The sequence below is a fragment of the Vulpes lagopus genome, chromosome 17 (genome assembly GCF_018345385.1).
Source record: "Vulpes lagopus strain Blue_001 chromosome 17, ASM1834538v1, whole genome shotgun sequence".
NCBI lineage: Eukaryota > Metazoa > Chordata > Mammalia > Carnivora > Canidae > Vulpes > Vulpes lagopus.
In genome coordinates this window covers 31,531,701-31,557,368 of record NC_054840.1, presented here as the reverse complement: position 1 = coordinate 31,557,368, position 25,668 = coordinate 31,531,701, and the positions used below count along the sequence as shown (strand labels likewise).

Sequence of the window (25,668 nt, the reverse complement as noted above, 5' to 3'; positions counted from 1 at the left end):
ACATTGAAACTGCAGCTGTGAAAAGGCATCGCGAGGCAAGACAGGTGCTCACAGGACGGCCAGCATCTCCCTTTGCCCTGGCCACCATCACAGAGGGCCACCGAGGAGGCAGCTGGCTACAGACATGGTGGTCCCACTGTTCTGGAGGCTGGAGCCTGAAATCAGGGTGTTGGCAAAGTCATGGAGCCATCATGGCCTTTCTTCTTGGCATGTAGATGGTGACTTCCTCTTCATGTCCCTGCACATTCTGTATTTTATCCCTCTCTAGCAAGAATGATTGAAAAATTAAGGAACCAGATCATAAATTTCCATCTTAAATTTTGTCTCAGGATGGCACACCAGTGAGTATTCATATAGAAACTTTGGAGCTTAGAAACACTGCCCGTGTGCGGATGGAAATCCTTCCTTCCTCCGCCTGCCCGTGTCCTCGCTGGCACTCTAGCTGCCGGCTTTCAAGTGTCCCGCACATTTCTGTGCATCACGCACTTAACGTCCTCTTGTCTACAGTGACAAGCCCATTTACAGCTCTTCAGGAGCCTGCTTTTAAAACCCCATGTGTTGTGAAGCTTGTTCTGTTAAAGAAAGTGGCCTGCGTTCAGACTTCATCTGGAAGGTGTACCCTGTTTCTCATCAGGATCTTGTCATTTGCAACACGGTCTCGGGTTAGTGTTTAATATGTGAGGACCTAGGTCAGCCCCCGAGTCCCGTGGATGTGGCGACCACGAGTCAGGGGCAGCCGTTTTCCATGATGGGAAGTGTTCGTTGGGTGACTAGGGCTGGACGTGCCCACAGCCTCCAGGTCACTCCCGTCTAGCGGGCCAGACTCGTGTCTGGAGACCAGGGTTTGTCTCAACCTCTTGACGCTCACAGCAGTGTGTGTGTAAAAGGCGGAGGTGCTTGTGCAGTCAGATGATGGAATCGTGGGCTGGCTGTAATCACCATCTGGGCCAGCCATTGGACCACCTCGACTGCATGCCTGGCAGAGCACGTTCCACGGCGGCTCTACAGAAACTACCAGACAGGGTGGAACGTGACAGGGGAAGGGACCACATGTGTGAAGCCAGAGCTCCACGCAGCCGCCCCTCGCCAGGTGCCCGTCCTCCGTAGTTGCACCGCAGAGGGGCTCCTGACACCATCACCCTCTCACAGTCTCCAGCCAGTGAAATGGGCCTCTCTGCCCCATGGGACAGTGCCCAGTGTGTGGCCAGGGGTGCGTTCATTTCGGGAGGTGCTGGCCGAGAATGCACCTGTAGGCTCATCTGAGATACTGATAGAAGTTGTGTGTTCTCATGCTGTCACCTTCAGCCTGTGGGTCAGCGACGGCGGGCTGACTGCATCATTCTCCCCCTGGTCTGTGTGGAAAGAAGCCAATGACACAGCAGTCCCTCCGGGTAACTGTGCATCATCCTGTCGTGGTGGTGGAGGTCCAGGCAGCAGAGTCCCTCATTGGGTGGCTCACATGGCAGAGACATGTTCTGTCACAGTCTGGAGGCTGAAAGGGCGACACCAAGGACCTCGTCTTGTGCAGCCGCTGGGGGGCCCCGGGGCCCATGGCCTGTGGCCACACCCCTCCAGCCTCAGCGGAGGCTCCCCCTGCATCTCTGTGCTCTAGCCTCTTGTAAGGATCCCAGTGCCTGGACTGAGGGCTGGTCTCGGCCCTGGGGTGACGCTGTCCAACTGCATCTGAAAGTCCCCCACTGACAACAGTATGAGCTCATGGGTGGACACTGCTCGGGCCACGTCAACAGTTGCATTTACCTGAGTGACCCACGAGCTCTGTCTCTGACCCACACCATGACTCGTGGTAGTTCCTACAGATCTCGTTCTTCCTTCCCCTCAACTCCCTCCTGACCCCAGGGGGCACATAGCACCACCCACCCCTGCTGCTTCTGCAGCCCCTCCCCTCAGGTGCTCCTCCCCCCCCCACCCCCCCGCCCCTTCTCTGGCATCTCCCCCTGCGCAACGGATAGAGGGGCTGAAGAAGAAAGGGAAATTGCAGGAAGGAGCCACAATGCTGCTGTGGCCTGTGGCTTTAGCAGCCGTCTGCATTCCCTGCCTTGCTGACATGTGTCTCCCCTTCCTCCTGCCCCATCCTGTCAGAGTGAAGTCTAAGGAGCTCCTGCTGCCAGACCTGCACTCACGTCAGGCCTGCTCCACCACCACAGTCTCAGAGAACTCAAGGCTAAAGGTAGGTGAGAGGCAGCTGTGCATAAGCCTCAAATACAAAGGTGAGAGCCGACCTAGGGTCTAAGCCTCCCCCCAGGAACCCAGGGTAGGGCAGTATTTGGAATTACTTGTTTGGCTGGTTTAAAGCATTTATAGTGTTCCCAGGGATTCGGCTCAAACAGGGACAACGGTGGGAGGGGAACACAAGGGAAATAAGGTGAACGACACAGACATTGTAAGCAGCGGGATGGGTGGATGAGCAGAGAAGAAGATAGAAGAAGAATGGGTGTTGTCATGGGAACAGATGCATCACAGGTGTGCTTGGATGACGTGTGTGGGCATCCGCAGCCAGCACTCCAGCAGGCTCCTGGCAGGATTCTCTGGCATGTCCCCTAGGGTCTCAGCAGCCCACCTCCTGTCTCAGTGGAAGGGCTCCCCTATTCATCCCTGAGGTCAGTGGGGAAGAAGGACGCACCCAGTCCACTGTGCCATTACACAGCCTGGGCTCAGAGTTCCATGTTGGAGATGCTGGGGGCTGGTCTTCAGTGGGGACTGGTTGTGACAGGCCGAGTCACAGCTTAAACCATGGCCAACACAATATGGCATGACTCCCCCTGCCAGTCCACTGCCGTGTGACACATATAGACCTTACATACATGGAAACCAGGGTGGCACTCAATCCCAGGTACAAGTGGTGGTGGTTACAGCATCCACTGGTACCCGACCCCTGTCGTCTCCTCTTGGGTGGTGGCTGCCACACAGCTTCTTCTGAATGACAGGAAGGACGGATCTGGAGAAACAAAGACATGATGACCATGCAGGTGTTGACCGGGTGTCCCACCTGGTTGTAGTGTGTGTCCAGGTGAATGTACTCAAGCCTTCTTCTCCAGCATGTGGCTGAAACTCATCTCTAGAACGTGTGGTAGAGCAGTCTCAGGACCCTTCATTCCCATCCTGTCTCAAGAATCCAAATCAGCTGTGACCATTCATTGCCACTCTGCTGGACACTTGTCATCCATCATCATGTTTCATCCCTCTATGGATTATCTGAGACAGATCATCATTCCCACTTTGATGGCTAAGATTAAATAAGGCTGAGCTCACCTCTGAAGTGTGGGCAGAGCTTTGAGACCTCAATGGCTCAAACCCTCCCCACTTCACAAGCAGGACACATTCTCTTCTGCTTTCAAAACTGTAAATACCAAATAAGCATATATGGTTTTCTAATGCAGCAGAAGTAATAGCATGGGGTTGGGTCTCTTGAACTTTTCTATATTTGACTTAAAACTTCCAAAGTTGAAAAATGCATTCTTACTTAAGAAAGGTAGTTACCTTTCCAGTCAATTTACACAAATTAGCAAACCCAACTCAATAAAAAATAGAAAATCCCTAGCCCTGGTGGCTACACTGTTGAATTCTACTGAATTAAAAAAAAAAAAAAAACGACAGCTGTACACATGTTCTCTCAGTAAACAGAGGGAAAACCTGTTCTGTGAGGCCAGTTTCAACCTGATACCGAAGCCAGACAATGTCATCACAAGAGAATACCATGAAGCAAGATCCTTCAAGAAAATACAGAAACCATTGACTAAGTAGTAGCAAACCAAATCCAGCAACACACAGGATTAAATACCATGGCTGTGTGAAGACCAGTTGACCTCATATTAAATATTAACAATAAAGGACAATAATATAATGATGTCAATTCAGAAAAAGGAGATGCCAGTGAGAAACTGTCATTCATGATAAAAAAAAATGTTCTCAACAAATTAGGAAAGAATTGAAAAGATCTTCATTTTGACAACGAACTAGAACTAACTTCCTAGTGAAAGATTGAATACTGTCCCTCTTACAACTGGGCACAAAGCAAGGATGTCCACACTCACTGCTTTTATTTAACATTGTACTAGAGTCCCAGCCACTGAAATAAAACAAGAAAAAAGAATAAAGAATAGAAAGTGGAACTGTGTTGATTGCAGACAACATAGTTCTAAAGCAAAAACAAAAACAAACAAAAAAGCTAGTAATAAAATAGCTAGAGCTAAAGTAGGCTCTGGGACATTTATCTTCAATGAAATCAGTTAGAGTTCCCACCAGCCATCCCAGGAAATCACTTCAGCTGTGGTCAAAGAGTTTCTTAGTTGCCTTAGTTGACCTAGAAATGTTTTATGTAATTTGCCATTATCTGGAATGGAAACAGTTGTTTTTAAAAATCTCTTGGGGCACCTGGGTGGCTCAGTTAGTTAAGCATCTAACTCAGTTTTGGCTCAGGTCATGACCTCAGGGTTGTCAGATTGAGCTAGATTGGCTCAGCCTGTCAGATTGGTTGTCAGGCTCCTCACTGGGTGTGTGGCCTGCTTAAGATTCCCTCCCTCTCCCCTCTCCCCTCTCCCCTCTCCCCTCTCCCCTCTCCCCTCCCCCTTTCCATTTATTCATGAGACACACACAGAGAGAGAGAGAGAGAGAGAGAGAAAGAGAGGCAGAGATACAAGCAGAGGAAGAAGCAGGCTCCATGCAAGGAGCCCAACCTGGGACTCAATCCTGGGTCTCCAGGATCATGCCCTGGGCCGAAGGTGGCACTAAACTGCTGATCCACCCGGGCTGCCCCCCTCCATCCTTTCTCTGTCTCTCTCTCTCTCTCTCTCAAAAAAAGAAAAAAAGTCTCCTTTGACATTCTTATTAAAAAATAGCAAGTTTAGGGACATCCAGGTGGCTCAGCGGTTGGGCATCTGCCTTTGGCTCAGGGAGTGATCCCAGAGTCCTGGGATCGAGTCCTACATCAGGTTCCCTGCAAGAAGCCTACTTCTCCCTTGCCTATGTCTGTCTGTCTCTCTCTCTCTCTCTCCCTCCCTGTGTCTCTCAAGAATAAATAAAGTCTTTTAAAAAAAATAGCAAGTTCAATCATGTTTCTATATTTGGCAAAAATTAAACTGGAAATAATATTAAGTATTCCATTAACAATATTTTTAAAAATAATAAATTTAACAAGACTGGAGTAAAATCTAAATACTGAAAGTTATAAATCATTGCTGAGAGAAATTGAAGACATTTAAAATAAATGGTTCATGGATTGGAACACTTAATATTGTTAAGATAGCATTTTTTCCCCCCAAACTAATCTGTAGATTTAGTGCAATCCCTATTAAATTCCCAGGAGGCTCTTTCTTTCTAAGGAAATCAACAAGCTGATCATAAAATGTGTATGGAAATTCAGGGGATCTGGGGTAGCCAGAACAACTTTGAAAAGAGAACAAAACTGGAAGAATTATACAACCTGACTTCAAAATTTACTAAAAAGCTACAGGACTCAGGACAGTGTAGTTCTAGGATAAGGATAGACATATAAGTCAAGGTAGTAGAGTAAAAATTTTAGAAATAAACCTTTACATTTGTGGTCAATTGATTTTCAACAAAGGTTCCAAGTCAGTCCATTGGGGAGAAATGAAAATTTTGACAGATGGAATTGGAACAATTGGATATCCACTTTGAAATATAAGCAACTTAATACCATACTTCAACTATATAAATAACTCAAAACTGATCATACACTTGAATTTAAGAGGTAAAGCCTTAACTCTTTTAGAAGAAATTATAAATTGTGATCTTGTGTTAGGCAAAGGTTTCTTTGCTATGATAGCGAAAGTACTAAATACAGCACCAGGGATTATTGTGGAAGGTCTGGTCAACACCTCATCATCTCAAGTGGTTGCTAGTGTGTGTGTGTGAGATGCTCAATCTGGTGCACAGTTACCATGAGGTGCACGATCATAGGGTTAGTTTTTAAGTCAGTCTGTTGATGAAATTCTGACCCATGTGCCCCTGAGAATGAAAACAGACAGCAAGATTCCTGGATTCAGTCTAGCTCTGCCTGTAACCCTGGGTGGGAACCTCATTTGTCTTTGCTGTTTTCCTCATCTAAAGGAGGACAATAAAATTATCTTCCTATAAGTGTTTTGTAAAGATTAAGTGAAGATAATCCATGCACTTAGTACAGTAGCTAGTACTTAGGAAGTGCTCAGTTGTTTAATATTATTACCTGAAGGAGTCAGTTATAAATGTGGGCAAAACTTTATGCAGAGATGTTCACTATAACATCATTTGCAAAAAAAAAAAAAAAAAAAAACATCATTTGCAATAATGAAAAATGTGAAACAATGTAAAAATCCCAAATCAGGTGAGTTATTAAGCAAAATAGGCTGAATATCCAATTCTGAAAGATGACGGAGCCATTGGAGATTCTGGCTATGAAAGCTATATCATATCTTTTTTAAAAGATTTTATTTATTGAGAGAGAGCGAGCACAAGCAGCAGAGGGAGAGGGAGAAGCAGGCTCCCCCCGTCAGCTGGGAGCCTGATGTGAGGATCCATCCCAGGACCCCAGGATCATGATCTGAGCCACCCAGGTGCCCCTATAGTAACAACATTTTTGAAATGCTTATGATATAAAAAGTAGGGGAAAGCAGTATAAAATTACATTTATGGAAAATTTGCAATTGTATAAAATAAAAACAAATCCTATAAATGGGGAAATAAAGATTAATGGGAAAATGCTGAGAAATATATTAGGAATATGGAACTCTGGGTAAGTTTTAGTTTTCTCTATTTTCTAGAGTATTAAGTATATTCACATGATTCTTAGAGTAAAAATATATGAAATAATTTTAAATTATTTAACATTTAAAGAAGAAAAAATGATACATTGGACTTCATCAAAATTTAGGGTTAGATTTCAACAAACTTACATGATGCTCAGCATCATTCAAGATGGTGGGAAAGCAAGTTACAGCCACAGGAAGGGGCCACAACCACCCACCTAGAATGGAGCAGCACCAAGAATGTGCTGTCAGAGTTAATCAGAGCTGGTCAGAGCTGGTCAGAGCTGGTCAATGCTAGTAGGAGCTGGTCAGAGCTGGTCGGAGCTGGTCAGCAGAGTTGTGTCCATTGTGGTAGGGTGGAAGTGGGAATGGAGGTGATGCCATGCTGGCACACAGTAGGCAGTACCTCTGTGGAAATGAGCAGGCCTCACAGGAGTGGCGTCCCACCCTGGGTGCTCCCCAGAGGTGGCATGATGCACCAGCTCCTGCAGCTGCCAACCCCTGGCACAGACTGCGGCTTCAGTGAGGAACAGAGGATCTCGCCATCTGTTGGGAGTCTGAGGTCCAGGTGTCAAGGTTGGGTTCTTCTGAGGCCTCTCTCCTCTGCGCACCTGCATCCTCACTGCCTGCGCATAAACCTGTCACAGAGGTTGGCTGCCTGGTGGCCTCACTCAGTGTGCTCCCTCCGTACAGGCCCCACCGCCCAAGCAGGTGCCCTCAGGGTGCCCAGGGGTCGGGGCACCGGGAGGGAGGCAGTCTCCTGCAGGGACCCTTTCCCTGGACCCAGGGCCCAGGCACCCTTGCTCAAAACGAGCTAATAATGGACAGATTTTGTGTCAGAAGAAGCTCATGTCAAGCACGCCTTCGTTTCTCATGCTATGAATTCTCGTTTACACCCTCACAGGAAGCGGATGGTAACCCGACTGTGTTGGTACTCGGGTAAGTGTGTGAGTGTCCTGGGGGGTTTCCTGCCTGGAAATAGCCGAGTCCCACCCTACCCACCATTCCTGAGGGAGACAGTCTTGGGTGGGAGACCTCCCAACGCCGCGGGGATGGATTAGAAGACAGAATTGCTTCCCCCGACCTCACAGACGTGGATGGCTGCTCAAGCGGCTCATCACACTGGCTCTCCTCGGACAGTCACAGTACTGCTGCTCTACGTCCTTCCCAAGGGCCGTGTGTCCGTGCGCAGGTCCGGGTGGCGCCCCTTTATTCTGGTCCTGCGGCCCGTACAGGTGCAGGTCGTGAGTGTAGCGGCGTTGGGCCGAGTCAGGGCTTGTCCTTTTGCTCCTTCCTTGGCTCGGGCTGAAGTTGTGGCCGCCCCCCCCCCCCCCCCCCCCAAGGAGCACGCAGCCTTTCCACCCTGGGCTGCGGGGGCAGACAGTGGCTGCTGACAGACTGTAAGATCTGTGGAGCCTCCCAACTTCTGTCCCCACAATGAAGCCCTGCGGCCACCACAGGCTGTCCTCTCCTGGAGTGCTGCGTGCAGCACGCAGTGAGTGCCGGCTCCCTTTGTCCTTAAGAGGGTGGTCCTGCGAAAATAGTGTCCTAAGCCGTGCGTGGACAGGGTAGCCTTCATTCAGTGCCATTTAATGCAATTTAAAATAAAAATACAAAGGGCGAGTCATTTACTCGAATGTCACCCACCAGACACACAGGCCCCTCTCTGGCCCTCAGGTAACGTCCCTGCCACCCCCCACCCCCACCGCCCCGTGCTGTCCTCCCCTCCTGCCCTGCCACACCCCTGGCCTCCACGCCCTGGCCTGGGCTCCTGGGCTGGGCCTGCTGTGACCACGAAGGTCATGTGCTGACAGTGGAGTCAGGTAGCCATGCTGGGGACGTGGACGGGAATGCGGACGGGATATCGGAGGGGACGTGAGGGAAGCTGTTCTCTCACCTGAGACAGACATCCACATGTCGTGGGGTCCCTGAGGTCATCTGACCGGCCAGGGAGTGGCATCACCCTGATCCATGTGGACTTCCTTCTTTCCACCCCAGCAGCCTGGGTCATGGGGCAGCGAAAACCCTATTAGTCCTTTTTTGTTGCCAGAAGTGTTTCTATGGTAACCTAGCAGTTTGGATCGAGTGACCACTTGGCGCTTTAGACACCCCTGACCCCCGTTCCTTGGGCCTCACCTGCTGTCGCAGCAGCCAGGCTGGCGGGGAGCACAGCCAGCCCGAGCCCCAGAGGACCCGAGTCACCAGCGTGTGTCGGCGGGAACCGGTCACACATCACACAGACTTTCTGGCGTGTTTGTCTGTCAGGGGTGTTCAGCTCGCTAACGATAGAACTCAGCTGACAGAATGAGCATGTGAGGAGGACGTGGCCCACACTCGCAGCTACTTCTGTCTGCTTGACCATCCTGCTGGCAGAGGAAGCGAGTCCTTGCCAGAGGCCCTCCTGCCTGTTCTGCAGGACCTCAGCACTCAGACGGCCCCCAGCCGCTGCCTGTCCCTGAGGCTGCAGACGAGGGGACCCCAGCAGGGAGACCCCCATGACCTGTGCGTCTGCAGGGTCCCCGCCCTGCGCTCACCCAGAGTGAGGCCTCCTCACTCACATGTTTCTCCTTCTCCACCCACCTAGCAGACCTAGGCAGAAGGTGCTCCTGTCGCTGTCAGGGTCGACAAGCCTGAGCTCTGCCTCCAGCACCAGCCCGGAGAATTCCTTGTTGCCCAAGGTGAGCTGGGGCTGCCGATGACTGAGCTCAGACGCAGGGATGAGAGCCCACCGCAGGACGGGGGCCCCCCAGAGCAGAGGTCAGCACCGTGTTCTGGATGCTCGTTGCACCAGTGCTCCCCAATTCCCAGGTGCCAGGGATGCTGCTCAAAGGGCAGCAAGGGGCACATTGTGCTCCTGACATGGGGCCCATGTGTGCCAGATAGAAGCAGATGGAGTCCCCAGACAGGTGTCCCTGGGCCAAGCCCCGATGCTCTCTCTGGTGCCACATGCCAGTGTCGCCATGTGGTAGAGGATGGAGGGCAGGACGCTCTGTGACATTTCTGGGGTGCTCTCTGTGTCATCCTTCCAACTTCTGGTATGTCATAGTCGGTGCTGGAGAGTAACTGTAGAAGCAGATGGGGTGTGTGACAGATGGTCAACACTGAGCATGTGAGCGAGTGTGTGAGCCACACACGGGCTGGAGTTGGGAAGCCTCAGATAAAGGATGGGTGGCCCTGGGACGGGATGTGGGTGGCCCGTGTAGCCAGGCAGGGATCAGGCAGGTGCAGCACACTGCTGGTCACACTAGCAGGTGCCCAAAGACCCTGGCAGAGTGGGGCTGTACTCACGGGACTGCCCACCGCTCCCAGCCCGTGGGGCCTGAGTCATTTCTGTAGCAGCAAGAGACTCAGGACACCCCGGCCTGGACATCCTGTCCCCTGCACGTGCACCATGTCCACACCCCAGCCTGGACATCCTGTCCCCTGCACAGGCACCAGGTCCACACCTCGGCATGGGGCCTTCTGTCTGCCTCAGGCTCGGTCCAGAACCCATGTCTGACCCTGGCTGCACACCAGGCGCGCCCCTCTATGGGTGACCCCAGTGTCTGTAGCTTTCAGCCAAGTGGTTAGAAAGGAACAGGTCCTGTGTGGTACAGGTGGACTTGGGTTCATTATGCCCTGGAGATGTTACTGGTTCCACAGCCCAGAGCAGGTTTGTGAACCACTTGCTGCCTGAGTCTTGGGGTCTCCATGAGGGGGTGAAGGCGTGGCTGTCACTCTCAGGGTGTGATACGTGAGGACTCCATGAGAGGTTGTGAGCACTGCTGCCCGGTGGCCCCCATCCCCCGCATTGTCTTAGACCCTGGTGTGCAATAATCATAATTCTTGTCTGGGACACAAACTCATCATTGACCTCTGCATGATCTAATTTCTCAATTTACTCAGTATTTTATGTGTTTTTGGTGCCAGACAAAGTACCCACCGCCCAGGAACAGGCAGGGTCCTGATGTGGCCCCTGGTCTGTGGCCCTGGCCACACTCTTTGTACTTGTGTTTCAGGTTAAATATATTCCTGAAAAATACATGCAATTCATTGCTTACTGTTTATCTCATGGAAGGGACAGTGTGTATGTCTGGACTTTGGGAGAATCACCTTGTCACTTAATAGATGTCGAGACAATTGTGAGTGTGTATGCCTGCCCTCTGTGACCACTGCTCCCACAGCTGTGTGTGCACAGGATAGATGCCCCTGTAGGGGCCTCTTTCTAAAGGGTGTGTGTGGTCTGCACCCCCACAGAAGTGTTTGTGAAACCCCATAGGTCCATACCCCCCCCCAGCACCTGAGGCACCTGAGGGGTGCAGGCGGTAGCTTCCTGTCCTCCCAGCCTTTCCCTTAAGACTGATGGCACCGCATGTGCACTGGCCAAGTACGTGTCCTCCTACAGGAAGTGCTTGCTCTTGTCCTTGGCCCATTTTCCTGTCATGCTCTTTCTGCTTTTCTTACAGATTTATTTGAATTCTTTATATATTCTTGATACAGACCCCTCGTTAGTTGGGTGAATTACAGATAGAGTGTCACAGAGCACTTGGACTCCTGCTTAGCTTCACTGACATATGATGACCTAGAACCATCCTTTCAATATACTCACATTTGTACATATTTTATGATAATGCTTTTTGAAAAAAAAAAAAAGATAATGCTTTTTGGTCTTGATTAATCTTTAACTCCAGCATCTAAAAGAAAGTCATCTACAAGTTTTTGACATTCAATTTTAAGAGTTGAGTTCTCACCTTTATGGTTCACTGGTGTGTTTGGTGTGAGGTAGGGACCCAGCTTCATCTCTTCCCTGTGGGTTTCTGTTGTTCCAGCTGCATTCACCAAACATTAAATAGACTGTCTGTTCCCCACTGATTTGTTTGCTGTATGTCCCATATATTTTTTTATTCCACAATGCTTCCACTACAGCCTTTTTTGGTATTTAGTTGAATTTGCAGACTGTGCCATTTTTTAAAAAAGATTTTATTTATTTATTCATGAGAGACATAGAGAGAGAAGCAGAGACACAGGCAGAGGGAGAAGCAGGCTCCTCACAGGGAGCTTGATGCAGAACTCAATCCCAGGACCCCAGGATCATGCCCTGAGCCAAAGGCAGATGCTCAACCACTGAGCCACCCAGGTGCCCTGACTGTGTCATTTTTGTTCTCCTCTTCCTTCCTCCTTATATTTTTTAGTTATCTTCTCACTGGTTACCTTAGAGATTACAATTAACATCTTAAACTTTTTAAAAAGATTTTATTTATTCATTCATGAGAGACACACAGAGAGAGAGAGGCAGAGACACAGGCAGAGGGAGAAGCAGGCTCCATGCAGGGAGCCCGACATGGGACTTAGTCCCAGGTCTCCAGGGTCACACCCTGGGCCGAAGGTGGCACTAAACCACTGAGCCACCCAGGCTTCCCCAACATCTTAAACTTTTAAGAGTCGAATAATACCAACTTAACTAGTGTTTGTACTAGACAAACACTCTGATCCTCTACATCTCCAGCCCTCCTCTTTTATATTACTAACATCACAGATTATATCTTTACACATTGTGTGCCTATTAGGAAAGATTTATAATTATTGTTTTATGAATTTGTCTTTTAAATCACATGGAGAAGAGGAGCTACAAACCAAAGTGCAATAATCCTGGCTTATTATATATTAGCATGTGTGGTTATCTTTATCAGTTCTTTACTTCTTCTATTGTGTAAAGCCTCCATTTTAGCCCAAAACGCTCCCTTTAGCATTTCTTATAGGAAAGGTCTGTTGTTCATGAATTCTCTTAGCTTTTATTTATCTAAAAATGTCTTGATTTCTTCTTTATCCTCAAAAGGCAGTTTTGTTGGATTTAGAATTCTTAGTTTGGCAGATTTTATTTTCCTTACCTTACAGGACATGTACCCTCTGGCTTCCATGGTTTCTGGGGAGAATAAGCTGTTGGTCTTACTGAGGCTCCTAGTATGGGATAAACCATTTCTGTCTTTCTGCTTTCAGAATCCTGTCTGGGTTCTGAAAATCTGGCAGTGCCGTGCCTCACTCTGAACCCTTCTGTGTTTATCTGCTTGGCATCAGTTGAGCACCTTGGACATGCAGATCCATACCTTCCATCATATTTGGGAAGTGTGCAGCCAGCGTTTCTTCAGATACTTTTTTCTCCTTCTATTCATTTTCCTTCATTCCATTTTCTCCCTGGTCCCCAGACTGGATAATTTCAGTTGTCTTCAAGCTCACTGATCCTTTCTTCTCCTGCTCACACATGGTGGATTCCACTAGTGAATTTCACACTTTTCAGTGGCACAATTTCTGTTTGGTTCCTTATTGTAATGTCTAACACTTTATTGATATTCTTTTTTGTTCTTTCAGTATTTTCCTGAATTCCTTTAGTTCTTCGCCTTGGCTCACTGAGCACATTTAAGACAGCTGATTTAACATCCTTGACTACTAATTCAAATGTTTGGGTGTCTTCCAGGAAATTCTGTCAAATTCTTTTTCTCCATTGAGTAGATCATATTTTCCTATTTCTTTTTGTTTGTTTTATGATTTTCTTGTTGAAAACTTGATATTCTGAGTATTACAATGTGTTAGATCTGGACATCAGATTCTCCCCTTGCTCCGGGATCATTTAGGTTTTTGAATTATCAATTTGTGACTCTTCCAAAATACTTCTGTGAAGTGTGTATTTCTTGTTGTGAAGTTTCTCTCATTATCTGTGTGATCAGCCAGTGATTTCCTTAAATGTCAGGCTGCAAATAGGGGGAATAAATGATCCAATCAATGCCCCTGAAGGGAGCTATTGTTGCCAATTTGGCCAGGACAAGAGAGCACCTGTGCCGACCCCCGAGGGCACGACCAGACCAACCAAAAGGCACAATGCATAGGTTCTGGAGTATGGAGCTCCTGCTATCTGCCCAGGCGTTGGCTGCTCCAGGAGAAAGGGCTGTTCTCCTGCAGCCCCCGGAGGATTGAGGATGGATGGCTGCTGGCTCACACACTGCTCACTCAGGAGGGACAAGGTGTGCCCCTTCCCTGGTGCTGCACATTGTCACTGTGCTTGTCCAGTTCCAGAGCTGACCCTGATGGTGCGCTTCCACATAGTGGTTATTTCTGTGGAGGACTGACCTCTCGTGCTTCCTGCTCCACCACTTTGTCCTCCAGTGAAGGCTGCTGAGACACACTCTGAAACAGGAGTCACTACCTTCCCCAGTTCTCTCCCCATTGCCCTCCATGGTTACACTGCCAAGCTCTGTGGTGTTTTCACCTTCATTCTAAACAGATAGTGTGCTTCCCTGTATTTTCAGTAATACTGTGATCACCTTCACTTCCTGAGCACCTCCTGTGGGTTTTTCTCTCACATCTTGCCTCAACCAGGATTGCTGCCCCCTCTGTGGCCATCTGTGGTGGATGCCCTATTACTACCCATGGGCTGAGAAGTTTGATGGCAGCAGTCACCCACCTGGCTGCTGTGGCACCCCTATTACCTGTCAGAGCCCTGCTCCCACCTTGGTGCCCATGACTCCACGATGGAGCCCCTGAAAGACTGCCCATCCCAACAGCACATCCCTCAAATCTCGGCTTTCTACAGTCTTCCCATTCACTTCTTCTTCAGGGAATGGCCGTTCATCATCAGCAAGGGCTTCCCTTTCATTTCCTATAAAGTTAGATCTTTACTCATTCAGCATCAGTTTGTATCTTGACTGTAATTCTCAGGTGCCAGCTCAGGGAGGGGGACTGCTGCACTCTACAAACTTAGAAGTCTCCCAGAGACCCTTGTACTTGTAGGTCTTTCAGAACTTCCAGGGGCAAACTGTGCACAGTGCAGTGTCTGGTTCCTGGTACGTGCAGCCCTGAAAGTTAGAATGAGCACCATCCTTGGCCCTTTGGTAAGAACCATGCCCTCCCCTCCCAGCTGCCCACCCATGTGAATGGGATGATAGGTCACCTGATGGCAGGGCCTGGGAACACAAGGTCAGAGAATAAGCTGCCTGCTTTCAGGAGCTGGTATGAAGACACCGGGGCTCCTGGGGAGCCAAGACTCACCACCAGCAAACAGAGTTGTGCAGGGAAGGCACCAGGTAAGAGATGGCCTGTGCTGTGTCCTTCTTGCCCCTTCCTCAGTACCAAATGGGCTGAGACCCTCCTGCTCATTAGGCAGAGCACCACGTGTCTCCATCGTGAGAAGCCAGCATTCCCCTCAGTACAACTGTGTCAGCAGCCACACATGGAAGTGAGTGCTCTGAACTCAGGTGGCCAGGTGATTGCCTGGGTCCCAGAGCTCATCAGGGGCACAGCCAGGTTCATTTGCCGCCTCTGGCAGCATAACAGATGCATCCATATCCCCTGTTATTTCTCTCTCTGCAGGTTTCAAAGGAAGAATAAGGAGAAATAAGGCAGCCCATGAGAGGAGACAGTGCCAAATTTGTAGACTCAGCTTAAGGTAAGATACCCATGTTTTGGGTGTTCAGATCAACCCAAGTTTGACTCTCTAAAGAGTTAAATATTTTCTATGGAAAAAAAAAAAGGAGAGATCACCAATGGACGATCCCGGGTGGGACACTTGTGTTCTCAGTGACACAGAGGACAAGCTTGAGTTCATATAGAACATCTACAGGTGGTGCCTGACATCCCATGCTCACCCGCCTCCTGCTCTGCAGATACAAGAGGTGGGGCCAACACCTAGCAGAGGCTTCGGCTGGGAGCTGGCCCTGGGCGTCCTCTGTGTGACCACCGGTCTGAGCTGTGGACCCCAGAGAGCAGTGGTGGCCAACTAGTGGCCAACTCACTAGTGTGCACACAGAGCAAGGGCCACAGACAGTTTGATGAGCACTAGAACAGAAGGGCTGAGGGGCTCTGTACAAGCTCAGACCCGGCCACCCAGGTGCTGTCTGCCAAAGTGCCCAGTGATGTCGCTGTCTGCCCACGTGATCCTTGCGGGGTGCTTCTGAGCAGCGCTACCTCATCGAAGATGTTTACCACGGTAATGCCTCCCCTCAGAGTACACGGTGCTTGAGTATGTTGGCCTCTTACCATGCCTGTGCCATGGCATGGAATCAGTAGCTCCTAGAAAAGGAGGTAGAGGCTGAAAGGGTGAGTTTTTTTTCTCTATGATTCTGGAGAGGACTCAAGTTAGGTTTTAAGGATCATAAAATACAAACCAGTGGCGTAAGTGACAGAGAGCCTGCCTCAGGTCCACTCACATGGCATCTTAGCTCCCAGGTAGACTGACAGCTGGGGGCTGTGTGCTTGCCACTCATGGGGTGCAGGCACTCCAGACTGGTGAGGAGCTGGGGATCCTCAGGCCAGGGGCAGAGGCAGAGAGACCCAAAGAGAACTCCGCCATGGGCACCCCTTCCCCTGGGGAGCTACATCTTCCCAGCTTTCCAGGAGGGAGCCAGAAGACCAAGCTCAGAGCACAGCCAGAGTGGCAGGCAAGGGGGTGATCCCATAAAGTTGGGACTCAAATGGCTATCCCTGGATTGTCACTCTGATGGAATGCAAGAGTAACCAGCCATCTCAAGCCTCAGAGCTGAAGGGTGCTGAGAAAAATCTCTGCCAACAGCTTGGAAGGACAGACTGTCCCTGACTTGATCCCTAGACTCCTCAGGCTGAGGATTAGCAGGTGCTGGGAGGCACCAGGAAGAAATAAGCCGCTCTCCCCCGACGTGGCTGCAGACACAGACACACAAGGGCGTGGGGCAGGGGCTCGGGGACAAAAGGCAGAGTAACTGTGCTTATTGTTTCGGGAAGCAAAAGGCAAAGTGAAAAACATATGATGAGAACAGAAAACTGTTGTTTAATTTATGTGTGTATTTGAAAAAAAAAAAACAAAACTTAGGGCTCACAGTTCACTGATGCATTTAGCGGCATGGAACACAGCTGGAACCTGGAAGCATGACCCCAGAGCTGGAGGGTTCCATGGCCAAACATGGAGGCTGGTGAGCAAAGCTGGGCCAGATCTGTGGTGTGAGCTGTCCTGGCTATGGGGGGAGGTGGTTATGGGTGGAGAGCCCTGCGCTGCCCTAGCTGCCAACCCACAGGTCCTACGATCTGATGAGCCCAGGAAAGGTGAATGAGATTCTAGATACGCCCTGAGTTCCACTGGCAAATACCAGAGACAAAATGCGTATTTTTAGATCCCAGCAATACAAGTCGGAGTCCCTTCCGGGGTCTATCGATTAATTCCCCTCATCCCAGTGGAAGGTGGGGCTGCTAGCCTGGGGCGCCTTTTCTGGCTGACAAACCTCTTAGAATGAAGGTGGAGTAGGCATTTCTACATCAGTAAGGAATGTTAGCAAATGAAAATAGACCATGTTCAATAGCGGGTTTTTAAAAAGATTTTATTTATTTATTCATGAGAGACAGAAAGAGGCAGAGACACAGGCAGAGGGTGAAGCAGGCTCCCTGTGGGGACCCCAGTGTGGGGACTCAATCCCAGGACCGCTGGGTTACACCATGAGCCGAAGGCAGATGCTCAACCACTGAGCCACCCAGGTGACTCTTCAATAGTGTTTTAAAAATGAGGTCCCTGGGAATAAATTGAACAAAAGATATGGAAGACTTGCAGAGAAAACGATAAAACTTAACGAGAACATTGTGAGGAGCCCTAAGGAATGCAGACAGACATGGCCTATGGAGCTGACGCCTGGAGACACCAGGCCCCACAGCATGGCCGCTGCAGGACACCAGCCCCAGAAGCTGCTTCTGATGTGTGTGTGGGATTGTGCAGATCCTGGAGAGGAAGGACAATTCAGGATGGCGAGCGTGCCGTTTTGAGACCTCTGTGCAGAGTTACCCATAGGGCCCGGCATGGTGGCTTGCAGATGCCGAGGCCTATCCACCTGTGAGCACACGGACACTGAGTTGCAGGCAAGGCTGACTGATGACTGATGAGCAGGGCTGGGCAGGTTTTAATAAATGCTGCTGTAAAGTTTGGTGCCACGTGGGAAAAACTCTAATGAAATTAGACCCTACCTCACACTCTACACAAATTAATCTCACATGGACTAATGACATGAAGGGACAACTGTAGAAACTTGAAGATAGTGTTGGGTATATCTTTCTGTCCTCGTCGTATCTGAGGATGTGTGCAGTAAGGTTTTCTTAAAGGCGCTAACCACACAGGGACGCAGGCATACACTAGACCACAGGGAAACGAAGGATTTCTGAATACATCGAAGGGTCTCATCAAAGAGTGAGAAGTCCCGCCAAAAACTGGAAACACGTTTGTAAGTGACAAAGGACTAGTATCCACAATACGTAAAGGAGTATGACTAACGGTGACAAGCACCTCACAGAAGAGAGGACCCGGAGGCCAACAAACAGGAAGAGAACTTCACCGTCCGGGTCATCAGGCTGAAAGCCACGTGTGGTGGCGTGATGTCCCCTTCGCACGAGCAGGTGTTGGTGTCACATCACCAAGGACGGTGGCCGCGGGCTCCCACAGCTGCCCGAGGCCATCAGCCCCGTGCTAGGGAGGGTGTCTGGAAAGACACCCACCCTCTGCTCCAGGAGCCCAGCACTGGTCGTGGGGGCTGCTGCGACGCCTCGACAGGAGGCCCACATGGGGACGCCCCCACGAGGCCATTGCAGGGCGAGTCTCCCAGCACAGCATCTGTGGGCACCTGTGGTCGGTCCTGGGGTCCTCGTGTGTGCTGTGACTCAGGTCATTCCTGTGAACATACAGCACTGCATCACCTCCTCCCGCGGGTGGGATGTGTCTCACAGAAAGTGCCCCCTGTGTTCCCCGTGTTCCTTTCTAGGCTCTGGGATGGTGGGGCAGGGATGGTGGGGTAGGGGCAGTGGGGCAGGGGCGGTGGGGCAGGCAGGGGTGGGCAGGGGTGGTGGGGCAGGGGAGCCTGGCAGGGGAGGACTGTTCTCCCTGATTGCAGTGTGAGGCCAGCCGCTCCCCCTCCTCCTGGGCACAGGGAGGACACATGGCGCTCACCTCCCCCGCTTTCCCCTTTCCCGTGATCACCAAGACTTTCCTTTGCTCTGCAGGAGCCCCCTGCCTGTCCCCAGAACCTTCCTCCTGCAAAATCCCGGCCTGGGAGTTGAACCTGAAGAACCTCATGCTCCTGCACCTGCTGCCCAACCACAGCCAGAACATGCTGTCCTGAGAAGACGCACCCCCGCACCACCCTCTCCACCGCTGAGGAGCCATGCCCATCCCCAGAACCTTCCTCCTGCAAAATCCCGGCCTGGGAGTCGAACCTGAAGAACCTCATGCTCCTGCACCTGCTGCCCAACCACAGCCAGGACGTGCTGTCCTGGGAAGACGCACCCCCGGGGAGCCAGCAGGTCCAGGGCCCCTTGCCCACTGCCCTCTCCACCACCGAGGAGCCAGGGCAGGGGCAGGCCGTCCCGGGGCCACAGCACCTGTGGCACGGCCAACCTGAAGAACAGATGCCAGAGGTGGCTCAGGCCGGGGCCTCTCTGTCCAGCCGGGGTGCTGAGGGCCTGCCACCCACCAGGGCAAGAGTGGGCTCCCCTTGCGGCCCCCCTGCCAGGAAGCCCCTGAGTCCACAGCCTGCTTTCGGCCACCATCAGCGACCTGGGATCACAACGTCTGAGGGCTTGGCAGGGCCGCTGTGTGCAGAGGGCAGTGCATCCTGGAGAGTCCCCAGGACCATTCCACAAGGAAGGTCCCCTTGTGTCCCCTCCCCCCCACCAGACACCAGGGGGGCTGTGGCCTGGCTTCCTCCTGAGGGGAGCGCTGGGCAGTGTGGTGGGGAGTCTGTGAGTCAAGGACCCCAGCGCCTCTGGACCCAGGCTTCGGAAGACTTCCAAGAGCTCTGTGTTTGCTCAGCATGGAAGTCCCCTCCCTCCGCCCCACTCCCCGGCCCCGCCCACCCCTCCTGCTCTCAGCTTGGCTCCCTAAGTTCTTGGAGCCTCCAGACACGCCCACGTGCTGTCCAGGACTCAGGACCCACCACTGTGCTGCTCTCACTTGTGTCAATGAGCAGCATTGATAACAGATTTGAACTTAAGCAGCTTTTAAGGAAATTCTTCAGAATTTCTCAGGAAGTTATATTACAGGACATAATAGAAATTAATTTTATTGGCAATAAACTTCAAACCAATCTTGGTTAATTTTACATTTGAGTGCCAGGTGGCCTTTTTGCAGTCTTTATGTGCCCTGCCTGCCCCCAGCCTGAGCCACCCGGCGCTGGGCCCTGAAGTCCAGCATGCACCAGCCAGGTCTGGGCCTGCAGAAGTGGCCCCCCAGCCCACCCCATCCCCCTGCCCCAGCTCCCAGGCAGGCAGGTTGGGAGGCTAACTCGAGTGCGGCCCATGTGGGCAGCAACTCTCTGGACTCCAGAGGTGGCCACCTATTTCTCTGAGCAGTTTGCTGTGGCTCCAGCCTGAACCCACAGCCCCCCGCTGCCACGTGGGCAGGCTTGCTCGCCGGGCTTCCTGGAGGAAGGTGGCCCTGGCCCAGGCTCCTCACCTTCCATGCCTGTTCCTCCAACAGGCACCCTGTGCTCCCTGGGACCTGCCCATCTCCCCACCATGCTCGCCCTCACCCATGGACCTCCCTGCAGTAATCATTTCCACCCTTCCTCCTGATGGAACCTGTTGCCTGCAGGCCCTTCCCCAGGTGGGCCAGCCCTTCCTGCCATGCTCCCCTTCCCCATTTCTGTATCTCCCTGCATTGCCCCCAAGCCTCCCAGGACCTGTTCCCCCCAAGTGCTTGAAACTTGGTCATGGCCCCCACATGTCAGCTGCCCCGACCTTGTGTCCTGAGAGCCTCCAAGTCCACACAGGCTCACAGGACCACAGAACCCAGCACCTGCCTGACCTGACATCAACCTTGAGAGACGATCCTCCGGCTCCTAGAGGGGACGTAGTCTCGGCCTCCCACCCAAACTCACACACCAGAAGATTCTCCAACAGAGAACAGGTCAGAAACTAACCAGGTCTTGACAAGGACGACAGGCTGTGCGAGCTGCACGTGGAGCTGGGTGCTGTGGACACGGCCGGGGGCCACATGAGAGTCAACCGTGGAGCAAAGCCCAGGTATGTGATGCAAAGGAAGGGCTTCTGGCTTTATGGTGAAAGTTTCACCACAAAACAGTTGGCGCTGTCATAAATATGTAATTTTGTTGCATCCTGTATTTATACAGAGTGCGAAAACCCCCAGGAAACTTTTGAGAGAAAGATGAACTGAGACATAAGTGGTGAAGGGTTGGGGCTTCTTTGAAACCAGGCCTTGAGCCAGAAGCAAAGGGTCCAAGGTGAACCCGGCAGGCAGCAATCGGCTGAGCTGAACGGGCCCAAGTTGAGAAGCTTGGTGTCTCAGAGTCTAAGATCAGTGAAGACAAGCTCATGACCAAAGACCACAGACCATCATGGGTGAGAGTCAACAAAGAGTAAAGAGAGGATTCAGACGCCCAGGAACGTCAGAAATCAGAAATACACAATAGTAAGTGGGATGCACAAAATATTTAAATGTGAGACCGAAAGACAATAAGAAGAGGATTTTCTAAATGATCAGGAAGTTACACAAAAGGCCTGAATATAATTTTTAGAAATTAATATGCTTGTTACAAACTTAAACACCAGATTAGACCTCACTGAAGAGAGAACATTGGACTGGAACATAATTTGAGGAAATTATCAGAACAATGCGGCCACGAGGGTGATGTGCAGGAAGCCCTGGCTGCAGCGGAGGGTGGGGCCAGGCCTCACACATGTCCACCTGGACTCCAGGGGGACACGGGATGTGAGAAGGGATGCTCCAATATTGGGATCGCCCAGAACTCCCCAAAGATGTGAACGCAGAGGTACCGGGGCTTCGTGCACAACTGGCAGCACTTCCCGGATGGTGGATAGTGTGACCCTGCGAACAACCGGAAGGAGAGATCACTGGAAGGAGAGATCACTGACAGAGGAGTGGCAGGCAGAGGGCAGCCTCCCCAGCAGTTAGGCCAGAAGGGAGGGAGGTGAAGAGCTGTCAGCCCAGCGTCATGCACCCAGCAACGCCGTATGTACGCAAAAGAACAAAACCTGCATTCTTAGATGACAGAAATTGGGCTTATCAGCACCAAACCTGCCATAATGTGACTTTGGAAAAGACAGAAAGGAGGGGCGCCTGTTAAGTGTTTGTACAGAGGCCCCGGGAATAAGCGGGAAATGCACCCTCATGTGCGCCTGCTTCCTGGGGGCTGCCGGGCTGAACACACAATGAACACATAGATCCTGACAGTGACCCGCCTGATTCACGGGACGCCCGTGGGCCTGGCTCACAGAGAGGGCGCGTGGTCTCCCCCAGCACACACACTGTTCCAGAGACAGAGCCTGCACTGCCCTGTGCCCCTGAGCAGGTGTCACCACCCGGGTCCCATGGATGTGCCCTGCTCCTGGCCTGTCCCCATCCCCACACGCTGGACCCAGTCCCCCGGGCTTCTGGACCTCCTGCTCCTCGCCAGCGGGGTCCTTGTGCTTGCAGCTCATCCGCCTTCTTGAATCTGTCAGTTTGGGTTTACATCACATGTGGAAGCACTTTGGCCATTATTTTCCTGATGCTTGTCTGTACCCCTGCCCCTGATATTTCCTCCTCTTTTGGGGGGCTCCAAGTGCACAAGCATGAGGCTGCCCCACGGACACTGAGGATTAGGCTTATTCATTCTCTGTCTCCTGATTCACTTTAGGGAGTCTCTGGTGCCCCACGTGGAACGTCTGACCTGCCGCTGCACCATCTGAGATACTTTCCATCTCACACACCTGCTCACACCCCACCTACTCAACCGCGCTGCTGCCGTGACTCCCACGTCTCAACTGGACTTTCAGGCCCCATGGGATGTGGTTACAATGCTGCACTAACGCCCTCGGTCTGCCCTGGGTCCGGCCCAGGTGACTAATTGGCTGTCACTTGGGGCTTATTTTCCTGCTTCTTTGCACTCCTGAGACTTCTAAGTGGATCCCGGGAGTCATTATGTTTCCCTCTCACGGTGCTGAATAGTTCTGTATTCCTATAAATATTCTTGACATTTATTCAGAGATGCAATTATTTTAGTTCAATGTTTGTGCTTTGGCTTGGGCTGACCGTTCCCCCGAGCTCACCTCCTTCCCCGTTGTCTCCCTCTGCACCCTGTGGGTGCTGAGCCCGCGGGGTGACCGTGTGATCAGGTGCTGCAGCTCCCCGCGGCAGGGGTGTGGCTCCGGTCTGGGCCTCCGCTCACTCACGTGGACGCTACCCAGCAATTCGTGGGGACCCTGCGCCCTGCTGCCTGACGCCCAGTGTCTTGCAAACCTTGCCCCAAGTGAGAGAGCGTGTCTACTTCCCATCACCTCGGCTCGACACGACCGTCTGCCCTGTGACAGTTTGCTGCACCAGGCTGTGCTCATCTGTAAGATCAGGAGGTGCCATCGTGGGAGCAAAGCTGGACCTTCCAAGGCCCAGCTGCCGCGTCACCGGGAGGCAGAGGAGCACGGTGCTGCTGTCCCCACCCTGTGAGGGGTCTCAGTGCTTGGAGGACCACAGAAGAGCCCCAGCCTCGATTAACTGGGGGAACGTGGGGACCAAGCCAAGGACAGATGCCGTCACCACATGGAGCTGCCCCTGACGTGAGCGTCCTGGGAGCCCGTGGCCCTTCTCCATCCCAGAATCCGTGTAAGTGACCCCTGCTGCCAGGTTTTCACACACAAGTAGCAGGAGCTCTGACCTCTGTGGTGGTGACTGGCCGGTCTTTGTCTCTTTTATTTTTTTTAAGATTTTACTTACTTATTTGCCAAAGACGGAGAGAGAGCAGGAGTGGGGAGCAGGGAGCAGCAGGCAGAGGGAGATGCAGACTCCCAGGGAGCCCATGGGTCTCGATCCCAGGACCCGGGATCACGACCTGAGCTGCAGGCAGACGCTTCAGTGATGGAGCCCCCGCGAGCACCCCAGCTTTTATCACTTGAGAGCCTGTTGGGGTAGCCGCTTTGCTCGCCATGACCTGTCGTGACTTTGGTGTGCAGGACAGTTCCACAGAGGCCTTTCTTCCGTGGAGCCCAGAGCACACGGTGCTTCACGAAGGTGGTGAAGGGAACGCACATTCAGGGAACCGTGAGCACGTGCAGGGTACCCCACAGGACAGGGACACACACAGAGGGCACAGTGGCCACCAGCGCCATAGTCATGGCCACCATGTGTCCCCCAGGGAGACCCCAGCGCCAGGGTCAGCACCGCAGGTTTGTGCAGGGGATGGGGGGGTGGTACAGGGGCAGAGCAGACGCAGGATCAGCAGACCGAGGGCATGAGGCATGGCTGCACCCCGCTTGCTGGGCTGCTGCCTCTGGAGTTCTCTTATAAACAAAATCAGTAACAGACTTCAGGTTCTGAAAATCTTGAATAAAAATCAGGGAATTAGCTTAACCCTTAAATAAAACCGTGTGTCCTGTTCTGTGGCTGCAAGGAAACAGTCGTAAGGCACAAAAGCACGTTTCTGAGGTAAGCGTCACACACTGGCTGTGGGCACCAGCCCTGCCTATGTGACTGTGCATCCTCGGGCCAACGGCTCAACCTCTCCGAGTCCCGAGAGTTGCCCGGCAGCAGCTCCACAGTCAGGACTATGCTGGCCTCCAGGACGACCCCGAGCCCTACCCAACGCTCTTCTGTTGGCCTCTTGAGAGTCTTACCAATTTTTGCACACAGGACCCACATTTTCGTTTTGTCTGGGTCTCGTGTGTGTAGCCGCCCTGACTGGGATGCGCGTCTGCAGGGTGTGCAGCAGAGCGCAGCGCCGCCCGAGCCAAATGGCTCACCCGGCCATCTGTCCAGGGCACCGCTCATGCCCGCGGAGGACCCCCGGCACCGGCCAGCAGCCAGGACCGGGCAGCCCCGAGAAGGGATGGCACTCCCAGGGCTGGTGGCTGCCTCAGCCACACGGGATCATTTGAGCTCCGTTTGCATCTCATTTCGATGGAGAGCACTTTCCCCATCGTTGAGTGGCATCAACAGGAAGCCCAGCCAAGCTTCCTTCAACGAGTGCACAGCCCGTGGGTGGGACGGGCAGGGAAGCTGGCACAAGTGTGAGGTCCCCAAACTCTCGGTGCCGCCCGATGGTGGGGCCGCGGGGCCGCAGAGCCACGGCTTTGCGTGCACGAGCTCCCGCCACTACCTGAGTGCAGGCTGCAGGCACCTGGCAAAGTAACCTCCCACATCGGGGAACCCGCTGGGAAGGACTTGGATGTGTGGTCACGGTGCATTCTAACCAAGAAGGTGTGCTCATGTCTCTGAACCTGAGGACCCTCTTCCTGCCCACGGCTGCCCTCCACCTCCTTGGGGGGCCTTCCTTGGGACCCAGAGCCTGACAGCCCGGCAGGGACACCGGCCCAGTTCTCCTGTCCTTCATCTTCTAAGCACCTGACATGAAACCTGCCCAGGAAGCCAGGACAGGGCAGCCAGGCTCCTGCTGAGCCACTGTAGCTGCTGGGCCATACCTGGGAGAGCCAAGGAAGGTCTGCACTGGGTGATGGCGCCCCCGCCAATCATGTTCCCCTGGACCTCAGGGTGGAATTTCATCTGGAGAAAGGGCCTCTGCAGATATGATTAGGGGCCTCGACATGAAGCATCCTGGATTATCTAGGTGGGCCCTGATCCAATGAGTCTTTACTAGACACAGGAGAGGCGACCCTGTGAAGATGGAGGCGGGCGTGGAATGCCGGGAGCCCTGCCCTGAGTGTGCAGCTCTGCCCATGCCCTGACTTGGGACTCCTGGCCCCAGAATAGACGGGTTTCAGGCTGTCAGCATGTGGCCCTTTGTCCGGTGATCCCAGGAGACAAGCCCAGTGTCTCACATGTGCAGACCGCTCGGGCCTACGGGCCACGCCCATGCAGCTGCCAGGCAGATGTGTGGACGTGTCCTGCCAGCTGTGTCGGGTTGCAGTAATGAGAGGGCAAATGGAGGCTGTCCAGGTCACTGGCGGGCCAGAACCTGGAGGTACA

At 52.2% G+C, this 25,668-nt stretch overlaps 1 protein-coding gene across 8 annotated transcripts in view; it reads left to right on the top strand.

Moving 5' to 3' along the window:
• LOC121477429 (palmitoyltransferase ZDHHC11-like) overlaps positions 1 to 23,949 on the top strand; it is a 47,296-nt gene extending 23,347 nt beyond the window's left edge. For 4 of the 8 annotated variants that reach the window (XM_041731718.1, XM_041731716.1, XM_041731715.1 and 1 more), the window contains 5 exons: positions 2,101 to 2,188; positions 7,666 to 7,700; positions 9,346 to 9,439; positions 15,102 to 15,177; positions 18,738 to 23,949. In XM_041731718.1, the coding sequence (XP_041587652.1) occupies positions 2,101 to 2,188; positions 7,666 to 7,700; positions 9,346 to 9,439; positions 15,102 to 15,119 (235 nt within the window). In that variant the 3' untranslated portion in view covers positions 15,120 to 15,177; positions 18,738 to 23,949. The remainder of the gene's footprint in view (positions 1 to 2,100; positions 2,189 to 7,665; positions 7,701 to 9,345; positions 9,440 to 15,101; positions 15,178 to 18,737) is intronic. The other 4 variants (XM_041731713.1, XM_041731712.1, XM_041731714.1 and 1 more) reach the window with 4 other exon arrangements.
• Positions 23,950 to 25,668: the final 1,719 nt, after the last annotated feature.